This window comes from Vitis vinifera, chromosome 13 (assembly GCF_030704535.1).
Source record: "Vitis vinifera cultivar Pinot Noir 40024 chromosome 13, ASM3070453v1".
In the NCBI taxonomy this organism is placed as follows: domain Eukaryota; kingdom Viridiplantae; phylum Streptophyta; class Magnoliopsida; order Vitales; family Vitaceae; genus Vitis; species Vitis vinifera.
The window spans coordinates 19,692,943-19,705,983 of record NC_081817.1 but is presented as its reverse complement, the minus strand read 5'-3'; the positions used below and the strand labels follow the sequence as shown (position 1 = coordinate 19,705,983).

The 13,041-nt window shown below is 36.4% G+C and overlaps 1 protein-coding gene across 9 annotated transcripts in view; it reads right to left on the bottom strand.

Moving 5' to 3' along the window:
- Window positions 1-13,041, bottom strand: part of LOC104877879 (uncharacterized) — a 20,208-nt gene extending 7,167 nt beyond the window's left edge. For 3 of the 9 annotated variants that reach the window (XM_059742044.1, XM_059742045.1, XM_059742043.1), the window contains exons 1-8: window positions 12,838-13,041; window positions 11,638-11,687; window positions 11,488-11,543; window positions 7,442-7,466; window positions 7,298-7,342; window positions 6,529-6,735; window positions 6,256-6,294; window positions 757-862 (exon numbers count right to left, since the gene is read on the bottom strand). In XM_059742044.1, the coding sequence (XP_059598027.1) occupies window positions 827-862; window positions 6,256-6,294; window positions 6,529-6,735; window positions 7,298-7,342; window positions 7,442-7,466; window positions 11,488-11,543; window positions 11,638-11,687; window positions 12,838-13,003 (624 nt within the window). In that variant the 5' untranslated portion in view covers window positions 13,004-13,041 and the 3' untranslated portion in view covers window positions 757-826. Of the gene's footprint in view, window positions 1-756; window positions 863-6,255; window positions 6,295-6,528; window positions 6,736-7,297; window positions 7,343-7,430; window positions 7,467-11,487; window positions 11,544-11,637; window positions 11,693-12,837 lie in introns of all 9 variants that reach the window. The other 6 variants (XM_059742048.1, XM_059742049.1, XM_059742046.1 and 3 more) reach the window with 6 other exon arrangements.

The following is a 13,041-nucleotide window of genomic DNA, read 5'->3' as shown; positions in this document are numbered from 1 at the left end:
TCGATGTAGTATTCCGTGACTTCCTGATCTCCTTGCTTCATCTTCCAAAGCCGCGTCTTGAGTTCGTAGATTTAGGAAGCATTCTCGGCATCGGAGTATGTTTCCCGTATCACATCCCACACATCATTTGTCGTCAGGAGGAACATGTACGTTTTGCCAATGACTAGCTTCATGGAGTTGATCAAGCATGAGGGGATGAAGGAGTTTTCGAACCGCCATTTCTGGGATGCTATTGCATCGGTTGGAGGTGGTTGTCGAGTCTCGCCGGTAAGAAACCCGAGTTTTCCCTTTCCGTTAATAACAAGCTTGATTGTCTATGCCCACTCTCTGTAATTCTTACCATTCAATTTTTAAATGGTAAGATGGAGTGGGGAGTTGTCAAATGCACCGGCCGAGCCAATGGAGGAGATTATCTCCAACTCTCCTTCCTAGGTTGCCGATTGGCTGGGCTCATGGCTGTCGCCTTTTTGGGCAGCCATGGATTGATTAGGGTTTTAGAGCAACCCGAGCTCTAATACCATGACGAAACTCAGAATAATACAATTGTATATTCAATCGTATATAATTTACATAATCAGGTCCCTATTTAATGTATACACAAAGAGCAAAATATGGAAATATAAAAATCAAACCAAACATTCAGCCTAAATATCAGATTTAATTGGGGCCTCAATCTTCTACCACAATATCCTCAAAATCACCCCCCAAATCATACGGGATTTCCACAATAAGTTCCTTGTGTAAATGCATGCTTACCATGGGTAGAACTTCCCTATTGTGTCAATGGTAGCTGAGATGAGTAGCTCAACTGGAAACTGTATCCTACCTAGCAAATTGATGAATTAAGAATGCACCATTTTTCCTGCATGACAATAGAGTTACAAGCTATACAAATTAATAAAGCTTATTAGCATTGCCAATCATTATATATATCTCTTTGAAATAACAGACATGCTGACTGTTTATGGCCCCATATACATGCAATACGTACATGCAACAAGAAGACTCTGGAAGATGACTAAAGTACAATATAAATGGAATGTACAAAATGTAGAGGGATAGCACCTTTCTCTTTTTCTCTTTTCTTTTTGGATCAGAAACAAAAGAAAAACTATATTATAAATAAAAGTTATTTAAAATAACAAGATATCACAAAGGGGGAATAAATACACAGCACAAGTCCAAGACCCAACAGTTCAGCACAGTAGACTGAGCAGAAAAGCTAAAACTTAAGAGGGAAAAAAAAGAGAGAAAAACCGAATCAAGAAAATATAAAGAACTAGTCATTGTGATCAAGGGGACTAAAAATGCCCTTTAACAAAACCTCAAGGGATTCAGCACCCCTCTTAGCCAACCCCTCAGACAGATTATTGGATGATTAGGCTCCCAAAAAGGTGAGAAAACAATATCCCCTAAAGAAAACAGAATTTTCCTCAACCGGTGAGGAAGCCTCCAAGGACCCCAACTCCCTGAAGTAACCTAGGAGATAACCACTACAGGATTCTTTCTGTATTACCTAATGGAATCACTACAGCACCTGATATAGTATTGCAGTAACTTGCTACACTGCTCCTACAGTACCATTTAATCCATGCTATGGACTACTAGTATTGAATTCAACTTAATTATCACATAAAGCCCATTCCCCTGCATTTTGTAAATCCATCTCCACTTTCTCATGCCAACACTCAGCTGAACCTTGGAATTTCCACCAGCTAGGTCGCTTTGGCAATGCTCTAGTGGTGCTATAAAATCATCAGGCCAAGCATGGTTTCTTGTGCATGGACAGAAAGTCTACAGACAAGCATTGCCTTCATGTCCCCTTTGCCCTTGAGTAATCGCAAAGGTTGCTCTTGTTGGCTGGCATGTAAACTGCACCTTGAGATATCACAGATATATTGGTTATTTCCTTGCAGGTGTTTGGAAAGGAAGCCATGAGGGAGACTGCTGTGGTACTATTCCATTTTAGCTGCTCTTTAGGTGATTTGGTTGGCAAACATCAAAATCTTATGAGTTGTGGCGGCTTGTGGATGGCTTCAAAAATACCTCTGTTATCTTACTTCTCTTTGGGTGATTGTTGACCAGTATTTACTTCTCTATCTATAAGATTACTAAAGCCTAATTACCTAGTGATCTTGGTCAAGAAAAAACCTGAGAAAAGATCACACTGCATGTAGTATTCCAGGTTATCTTCCTCAGGGAATCAAAAATTGTAACTAACCTTGTCTAGGTAAAATCAACTAATGATCTTTAAATGGAAAATTGATTTAATTGGTAAACTGAATTTTTAATTGAGAAAATAATGATAAACAAATCTAGAGATTTCACAAATCTGGTTTTAAACCAAGGAGTAAGGGATAACAAATACTAATTAAAGAATTTTTGGTCTTCCAAGACTGGATCACTGATATACGTTACCCAAGTCTAGAACCATGTTTTAAAATTTGAAATTCATTATTTAACAGTCTTCTAAGAAGTAATCTGATAAAAAGTTTTAATCTTGATGACATTTAAAACTCGATATTCATTTGGTAGATTCTCCTCAGTTATAAATTACATAGAATCATACCAGGTCTGCCACTAATCATAAACTTTTATGCATCAGCAGAATGCTAGCATGCATCCAATGTATCTCTAACAGGGACGAACTAATAAAGAATTTAACTTGCACAACAAATTTAAATATTAGAAACTTACTACCACAGAAAAAAAAAAAGAAAGTATATATATATATATATATCAGAAACAAAATATATGTATTAATAAAGAAAAGGGACATGAGAAGGATGAGAGATCTTCCCCATGAAGTACAAACCTGATCAAAAGAACTAGGTAAACCTCCACTAACCAAGGAAGGCTACACAAGAGGTACAAAAGGCCGTGTGATCGAAAGAACTAAGTAAACCTCCTCTAACCCAAGGAGGGCTATACAAAAGGAACAAAATGCCTATACAAGTAATAAAAACCTGACCCTATAAACCCAACCCTAGGGTGTACATATCGGGGAGCCAACTAAGGTGGATTACACTCAAAGGATAGGGTTAAAAAATGTTTGTACAGTAAGCCCAAAAAGAAACATAAAAATGAAGCTGATCCCACAACATCTCTAGCGTCTTCCAAATGACCTAAAAAATCCTAGCATTTCTCTCTCTCCACACAAACCACAAGAGAGAGAGAGAGAGAGATGCAATTCTCCAAAAAGTCTTACCTGTAATAGAATTCCCAAAACACTTGAAGGAGATCACCAACATATCGGAAATACTGCTAGGCTAAACCCAATCCATTCCAGCCTGTGAAAAAATTTTATGCCACAATCCTAGAGTAATCGGAAAATGCAAGAAGAGATGATCAATTGTCTCTCTACTCCTTCTACATAGGATGTACCAATTAGGGCTAAGGGCTTTGAAAGGTCTTCTCAACTGCAACATGTCATTGGTAATTTACCTTTTTATGAGCCACTAACCAAGCAAAGGCCCTAACCTTAGAAGGGACTTTTGAGTTCAACAAAAAATTAGTTGGGTAGAAAGGAATAGAATTTGAGACACTAGCTAAGGCTGAAAAATAAAAATTATAAAAACTAAACATCTGCCCCCCTGGGACCTATAAAAATTCGCCACAGCCTGTATCAATTTCAAAGGCTTAACATCAAAGAATATTGACTGGGTCCCTATTTCTGGAGAGAGTGGAGTTTGGCTGGATAGGCCTTTTACTGAAGAGGAGGTTCGCATGGTAGTTTTCCAATTGAATAAGGAAAAGGCCCCTGGTCCTGATGGTTTTACTATTGCAGTTTATCAAGAGTGTTGGGATGTGATAAAAGAGGATCTTATTAAGGTGTTTCTCGAGTTCCACACCAATGGGGTAATAAACCAAAGTACAAATGCGACCTTCATTGCTTTGGTGCCTAAGAAAAGTCAAATCTTTTAAAATCTCATATTATAGACCCATTAGCTTGGTTACAAGTTTGTATAAGATAATTGCTAAGGTCTTATCAGGGCGTTTACGCAAAGTTCTTCATGAAACAATCTCTGGTTCTCAAGAAGCCTTTGTTGAAGGGAGACACATTCTAGATGCTGTGTTGATAGCCAATGAAGTGGTGGATGAGAAAAGAAGGTCAGGGGAGGAAGGAATTGTTTTCAAAATCGATTTTGAGAAGGCCTATGATCATGTGGATTGGGGCTTCTTAGATCATGTGCTTCAAAGGAAGGGGTTCAGCCAGAAATGGAGATCATGGATAAGGGGTTGTTTGTCTTCTTCTAGTTTTGCAATCCTAGTTAATGGGAATGCAAAGGGTTGGGTTAAGGCTTCTAGAGGTTTGAGACAAGGAGACCCTCTCTGTCCTTTCCTTTTTACTTTAGTGGCAGATGTTCTAAGTAGGTTGTTGTTCAGAGCAGAGGAAACTGGGCTTACTGAGGGTTTTTCTGTGGGGAGGGATAGGACAAGAGTGTCTTTGTTACAGTTTGCAAATGACACTATCTTTTTCTCTAAAGCCTCTCTGGAACATCTTCAAAACCTCAAGATTATCCTTTTGGTTTTCGGGCAAGTTTCTGGTTTAAAAATCAACTTAGAGAAAAGCACCATTTCAGGTATTAACACTAGGCAGGAGCTATTGTCTAGTCTGGCCTCGGTTTTTTATTGTAGAGTGTCTGAGTGGCCTTTATCTTATTTAGGTCTTCCTTTGGGAGGGAACCCAAAGACAATAGGCTTTTGGGACCCGGTGGTTGAGAGAATTTCGAGAAGATTGGATGGTTGGAAAAAGGCCTATTTGTCTTTGGGAGGGAGGATTACGTTAATTCAGTCTTGTTTGTCTCACATCCCTAGTTACTTCCTCTCCCTCTTTAAAATCCCAGCTTCAATTGCTTCAAAGATTGAGAAGATGCAAAGAAATTTTCTATGGTCTGGGGCAGGGGAAGGGAAGAAAGATCATCTTGTTAGATGGGAGGTTGTTAGCAGACTAAAGGAGTTGGGAGGTTTGGGTTTTGGGAAGATTTCTTTGAGAAATATTGCTCTCTTAGGGAAATGGCTTTGGAGGTTCCCTAGAGAAAGGAGTGGTCTTTGGCATAAGGTTATAGTGAGTATATATGGGACACATCCTAATGGATGGGACGCCAACATGGTGGTTAGATGGTCACACAGATGTCCTTGGAAGACTATTGCTCAAGTTTTCCAGGAATTTTCCCCTTTTGTTCGCCTAATGGTGGGCAATGGGGAGAGAATTCGCTTTTAGGAAGATCTTTGGTGGGGTAACCAATCTTTGTGCTCGCAATTTGCTGATCTTTATAGAGTTATTTCTGTGAAAAACCTCACTGTTTCAAATGTCCTTGGCAATTCCTTTCCATTAGCTTGGAATTTAAATTTTCGTCGCAATCTTACCGATTCAGAAATTGATCTCCTTCAGAGATTAATGTCCTCCCTCAGTTCAGTGCGTTTCTCTCCTTCTTTGGCAGATTCTAGAGCATGGTCTTTGTCTTCATCAGGCTTGTTTTCAGTGAAATCTTTTTTCTTGGCCTTGTCAAAAGTCTCTAATCCTATTTTGTTCCTTCCGGCCAAGTTTTTGTGGAGTTCAAAAGTCCCTTCAAAGGTTAAGGCCCTCGCTTGGATAGTAGCTCATGGGAAGGTGAACACCAATGATAAGTTGCAGTTGAGAAGACCCTACAAGTCCCTCTGTCCTCAATGGTGCATTCTTTGCAAAGGAAATGGAGAGTCGATTGATCACCTTTTTCTTCATTGTCCTGTTACCATTGGACTCTGGAACAAGTTGTTCAAGCTAGCTAGGTTGGATTGGGTCCCTCCAAGAGTTTTGAGGACATGTTGGTTATTGCTTTTAAAGGCTTGGCGAACTCTTTAAGAGGCAAGACTCTTTGGCAAGTTGCTTGCCTTACTTTGGTTTGGATAGTGTGGCAAGAGCGAAACAATAGGATTTTTAAGGATAAGGGGAGATCGGAAGAGACGTTATGGGATTTGATTTTGTTCTATTCCTCTCTTTGGGCTTCTTGTTCTACAGCTTTTAGAGGAGTTCCTCTAGATGTGTTACAACTCAACTGGAGTGAGGTTTGCGCTTCAAAAGTGTGAGTTTGTGGGGGTTTCTCTTTGTTTTTAGCTAATGTTGGGTGTTTTTTCTGTTGTTCAGATTGTGTAGGAAGGACCTCTCATCCTTCTAGTGGTTTCTTTTGTTTCTTTTTTCTTTTCTTTCTCCTGTATCTTTCCTTCTATTAATATATTTCTCTTCATTTCTAATCAAAAAAAAATAAGTCTCACCTTGACAATTTTGGCACCAGCATTATATGCAGAGAAGATCTGAGGACACACAAAATATTGGTTAGGCCCATCTAGAGGGAGAAGCAAGGTAAAAAATGCAAAGCTCAAATAGAATGAACACATGAAAAAGATCTTCTACAATTTCCATTATAAAAACTAGTTAAGGCCAAAACAAAAACAGCAAAAAAACAAAAATAAATTAGGTGGATTAAAATATGTACTATGGATGTTTAATACTTAAGTATAGAAACAAAGTTACATAGATGTCCTTACTTCTGTTGGGGTCATTGCACCAGGTATATATAAAACTTCACCACCTTGGACATCATCCATAATCTCCTGGTGATCATTAAGCATGTTTAGAAAAAACAAAAGTTCTAAGTTCCAAGAGCATGCCTTCACAATTACAGGACTCATGAGGAATTTGGCTCCAGCATTTATGGCAGTTTTGGCATCCTTAGCATTTAAAACAGTTCCAACCTGCACAATGGTTAACCACTTCTGAACAATCTTGGAAGTTGGAATGCAGTTTTGATGAGCTGAGTAAATGACTTGAACACCAGGAGGCACTTGTCTGGTCTAACAATTCAACCATTAGCCTGTTAAACTCTGTAGACTGGACATGCATCATGCATGTTCAGCCTTTTTTTTCTCTCTTTTTTTATAGGCAACGTACTTTTCTATTGATTTACTTAATGTGAAGAAAGAAGGAGAAGAAACAAAGAACAGTAAAGGATGCCTTTTTGGTGAGGAATCTATTATGCAGTTGTTATTATCTTCATTAATTTAACAATTTTTTAGGCTCAAACATGGCTAGAAAAATGAAAACAATTGCATATGATTCTTGCAAGTAAACAAGAACACAAAATTCTATGTTCCCAAATTTCAAACACAGAAACACCTCCAGCTAGGGTAGAAGAGTCCTGATGCCTAGATTCTGGAGAATCATAAAGCCAGACTCCCGTTTCCATGTCCACCAATATAACTAGAACAAATATAAAATGGCATAAAAAATACCAAAAGAAGTAGTGAAAATGATTACCCCTATGACTTTTCTAGGATGATTCTGCACCAGCTCCTGTAAAACCTGTATAGTGGAGAAGAAAGCATGTAAGCTTTCATGTTAATTGTCAATTATAGTGAAAAAACTGGGGATTATTGCATATATAAACAACCTCAAACACACCTGGGGTTGACATAGTAACCTCCATCTACAAATCAAGAAGAATTACAAATTTAGAGAACTTCATTATCAGTATATTCATGAACTGCAAGACTAAGAATGAAAATAAATTCATCTAGTGTAATATGGTGTTTGATAAAAAATAAAATAAAAGCATACAAAAGTGATGATTAACTATTGGGCTATGGCACAAGTTCTTGAATATAGCAAGGTTGGATTGGGTTCCACTGAGGAGTATTGGAAACATGATGATAATTACTTTTAGGGGTTTGGAGAATTCAATCAAAGGCAAGACACTTTGGCAAATTGCTTGTCTCGTCTTATTGTGAATTGTGTGGTAAGAGAGAAATGCTAGGATTTTTTAGGATAAGGGGAGATCAAAAGGGATATTATGGGATTTACTTCACTTCTACTCCTCTCTATGGCCTCTTGTAGTGTTGCTTTCAGAGGAGTTCCTCTTTTGTGTTATACAACTCAACTGGCTTGCGGTTTGTGATTCAAAAGTTTGAGATAGTTAGGGGTTATCTTTGTATATAGTTTTGGATAGAAGGGTGTTTTCTTACTTTGATCAAAATTTGTTTTTTTTTTGGGAAAGACCTCTCATCATTCTCTTGTACCTTTACTATTATTATCATTAATATAATTTATATTTTGTTTCTAATCAAAAAAAAAAAAAAGCATGCAGAAGTGAAAAAATTGGACAGGCTCAAATTTTAAGTATGTTTGATAATAAATATGTCATTACCATGTAACACTGATTTCTAATCAAAAATCACTTAATCAGCTAAGTAAATGAAATTGACTTTTCATTTAAAGCAAAACACAAAAAATCCTTCAAAATTTTTTTAAATATCAAATCCTTGTAATAAATTTTCCTTTTTGCCTTTTCTTATAAATCTAAAAAAAATACTCTATAGAATACTTTTACCAAATGAAATATATATAAAATAGGAATTTGAGATACTTTTCAACAAATAATAATAATTTAAGAATAACAATAACATAAAATTTAAAATAGGCATTTTTAAAAAGTTATATACAATTTTACAATACAATACTTTTCAAGTCATATTTATAACTTTGGTTAAAAATTATGGTCATTAAATGTAAAGACAAATTTGTGAAATAAATAGATTTTAAACTTTTTTTTTATTAAACACTTAAATTTAAATTCATCATTTAGCTTTTAGAAGATACTTTCAATAGTTCTAATTCTTAGCATTTATAATTCATTGGTAAAATTAGTGGCGACTGAAGTGCTAAAAGAAGATATTTTGGAAATTCAAGAGTTGTTTTAATCGACTTTCAAAAGGGTTAAAAACATATGGATTGCGATATTTTGGATGATACTTTAACCATAGGTTTTAGTCCAAAGTGGAGACTATGGATTCAAGGGTGTTTATCATTAACTAGTTTTGCTATTCTAGTCAATGGATCTATCAAAAGTTGGGTTTTAGAGGCTTAAGATAAAGCAACCCTCTCTCCTTTTTTCTTTTCAGCATTGTCGCTGATATGTTGAGTAGGATAGTAATGAGAGTTATGGACCATGGTTCACTGGAAGGCTTTTTGGTGGGTAATTATAGCACAAGTATCTTAACTTCAATTTACTAATGATAATATTTTTCTTTAAGGCTAACCTTGAGGAAATGCAAAACCTTAAGTTCATCTCAATGGTTTCCAAAAGCAAACTAAAGATTAATCTAGAAAAAGGGTCATTAGCAGGTATTGATGTCAAAGAGAACTTTGTTCATGATTTAGCTTGCCTCTTGGAATGTAGAGTCTCTAATTGGCCCCTTACCTACCTAGGTCTCCCTTTGGTGGGGAACCCTAGAGTTGTTTCATTTTGGGACTCAATCTTAGACTTGTCAATTAGATGGTTGAAGAAAGTTTTTTTATCCTTGGGAGGTACAACAACCCTTATGCATTTATCGCTTAACCTCATTTATTTCCTTTTGGTTTTCAAGGTCCTAGTAAAAGTGGCTTCTAGAATCGAGAAAATGTGTAGGACTTTCTTTGGCCAGGATTTAGAAAAGGAAAGAGAGACCACTAAGCTGATTGGGAACATGTGTGCAAACCCAAAAGGGGTGGAGGTATGGGGTTGGGGAGAATCTCCTTGAGAACTATAGCCCTTCTAGGTAAGTGGTTGTGGAGGCTTCCTATAACAATAATACTTCCAGTGTAGAGACATCTTAAATATTATAGCCTCACTCCAATGGTTGGGCTACCAACATTGTTGTTAAGTGGTTTCAATGATTTCTCTTATTTTACCCAATTCTCAATGATAGAAGGTAAAAATCTGATTTTGGGGGGACATTTGGTTGGGTGATCATCCTCTCAAGCTTTAGTTGTCAATTTTTTTCAAGGCTACACGGACTAGAAACTTGCTTGTTTCCTCTATTCTAGTTCCATTCTCTAACTACATCTTGAAATTTCAATTTCCATCAAAACCTCTCCAATCTAGAAATCGAGGAGCTAACTAGTCTTCTTTCCTCCTTGTTACACCTATACCCATCACCTTTCTTCCTATATGAAAAAGTTTGGTCATTTACACCCTTAAGAACGTGCTCATGAGTGGTTCCTTTAAAGCTTTTTCAGTTTCTCCTATCTTTGACTCCTTTAGCTCTTTGCTAATTTAATCTGGAATTCAAAGCTCCATCAAAGCTTAAGGCTTTTGCATGGTTATGGCTAATAAGAAGGTTAATACCAACAACTTGCCTTAGTTTTGAAGACCCTACAAAGCTCCCAGCCTAGCCAATGTTTGTGTAGAAGTGTAATGAAACAATTGATCATCTTTTTTCTTCATTGTCTCATAGCACTAGAACATTGGCATAGATTGTTTTGTGTTGCCATGATTAGTTAGGTACCTCCTAGAAGTGTAGCAAAGATTTTAGGATTCTTTTTTAAAGGCTTTGGCAATAAATCAAAAAGGAAGGTTCTTTATCAAGTGGTTATCTTATGCTTGATATGGTTTTTATGGTTAGAGATGGATGCTAGGGCATTTGAGGATAAATAGAGATCTATGGATGCTATTAGGGATTCGATTTTACTTTTTCTCTTCCCTATGGGTCTCAGCCACTAAGTCTTTTGTTAATGTTCATTTATATCTTGTATTACTAAATCAAAAGAATGTCTACTGCTCAAAAAAATGAATAGAAAGGCTACAATTGATAAGCTACCCCCACTTGTAAGTTTGTTAAAGTTAAACTTGACAAATGTTTTTTAAGTAATCCTAGACAATTAAGAATTGGAAGTGTGATGAGAGATCATTCAAGCATAGTACTGTGAGCTTACTTTAAACCTACAGCAAGAGGTTCAGCTATTGAGATAAAAAGAAAAGCATTATTGGAGGTGCATACTAAAGCTTTGCGCCTATCTAATCTAACCGTAAAGGGAGATTTTGCTATTATAATATCTTAGGGGTCTAATAAGAAAGAAGCTCATAGAAGTTTGACGATTAGATCCAGAAAATTATAGATGTGGCTAGAGAGGTGGGATGCTCCTTCTCTTGGGTTATTCATTCAACTAATCAAGTTGTGGACTAGTTAGCCAAGCAAGAAGCAAAGTATTTGGTCTCCTTTGTTGAATATTTTCTTCCCCCATGAGTGTATAAAGTTTCTTTAGTGTTTGCATGCTTTTTCTTTTGTTTGTGCAGATGGTTATAGCTTTTTTTTTTTGGTGAGCAAGATACTTGTTTACCTTTTTATCAATAATTGTGCATCTTGGAAGGATTGTTTGTGCTTCTTTCTATTTACAATTCAATGAATGAATATGTTTGTTTTTTATCAAGAAATACTAATAACAATTCAGCACTAAAATTTTCAATACTAAATTTTTTATATTATCAAACACCACTTAACTTTTCTATACAAAGTATGTTTGCTCTAAACATTTAGAAGTAACTCATTTTAACAATAAAAATAAGGGAATGATTTAATTCTTATAATAATGTTTGCATAGAAGTAACTCAATTCTATACAAAGCATCAATGTTTGGGCTATTCATTAATGAATAAAATATATAGGAACACAAGGTGAATTAAGAGGATATACCTTTTTTTCCAACAAGCTTTTTCCTGTGCATATGGATACCAAAAATTTTGCAGATCCTATCAAAAATATTTTTTAAAAAAAATGCATATGGAGAGGTCCCTGATCCAATCTCACATACATAAGAAGCAAAATGACAGTAAGAAGACTCACCACTGAGATGTCACCAGTTAGTGCAGTACCTTCAGCTTCCAACGCTAGCTCTACACTAGACAAAAGAGTGAAAGATGATATGCCTCAATCTAGCGCATTGACTATAAAATGAAATTTGAAATAAAAACAATATATCATATAATACCACAAAAACATAATTACTGATGCAAATCAGGCAGATCAAGGGCCAAACATACCCTAAACAAAGAAGGGAACTCTAGTCCCAACCAAAATCAAATGAAAATCAATGCAAAGTGCTATCACCAAGTTGTAGCTCAGTGGTAATGTCCTCTAGGAATGAACAAAAGGTCCTGAATTCAAGCCTCCTCAGTATTTTTTTTTTGATAAGTAAACGATTATATTAACGAAGACAAGCCTCCTCAGTATTAGAGTGGTGTAGGATAGAGGGACAAACCCATGTTACCTGGGTTTGCTTCACTTATCATTTGGATGTTCAGGTGGATTCCTCCTTATAAGAAGTTAATAAAAATAAATAAATAATAAATAAAAAGATCAATGCAAAGTGCTCAACCTAGTTGAACACCACCAGATATCTCTTGTTCTCTTTTTTTTTTTTCTGAAAAAAATCCCATTCAAAAATCTCAACATTAATGCAATTCATCTTCTGTTGATACAATTGTTAATAAACCTTCAAAAGCAAACTTACACCCTTCTTCTGTGCCTTGGACCATTAGCTCCATGGAACCTCTTGACTAGTCCTTGAGGTACAACCCATGAAAAGCAAAGAATAGTTTTATAACATAATGGTTCCAAAGAAATGAGAAAACTAAACTCTTTGGCAAAAATAGTTTAGTCAGCCCTCATACAACCCCTGGAAAAACTAATACCCTCGACTCCCATCAGAGAAGAAAACTAAAAAGCTCAACTTCCACGGAGAATGAAAACCATGTCATCGCTTATGAGGAAAACTATTACCAGACTAATGGTCTGATCTTTTATTAAAATTTATGTTCAAATGGGATACAATTCAAGTCACTTTAGCATATTGGATCAGTCGTTGATCTTAACCTCTTTCTCAGAAGCTTGATTCTTATTCTGAACAGCAAAATGAAATTGAGTGGAGCATATTTTTAAGGCCTCTACTCTCTTCATAACCTACATTGTAACTCTACGTCCCTTACTTTATCATTGTAGAAGCCGAAAATCCCACAAAAATCAGGGTCTTTTTTTTCCAAATACCTGTTGGCAACCGGGCACGAAGGCATGGGATTACGCCGGCCTTGTTGATTTCAGTTAGGGTTGTGTTGAGTTTGAGAGAAGAGCAAGAAACCCTAAATAAGGGCGCTGCGGCAGTCGGAAATCCCAGGGAATGACAACGCCAGAAGGAGAAGCTCGCCAAGGCCATATCCTCGTCCGCTGCCACCTCTGCTCTGATTTTTTTTT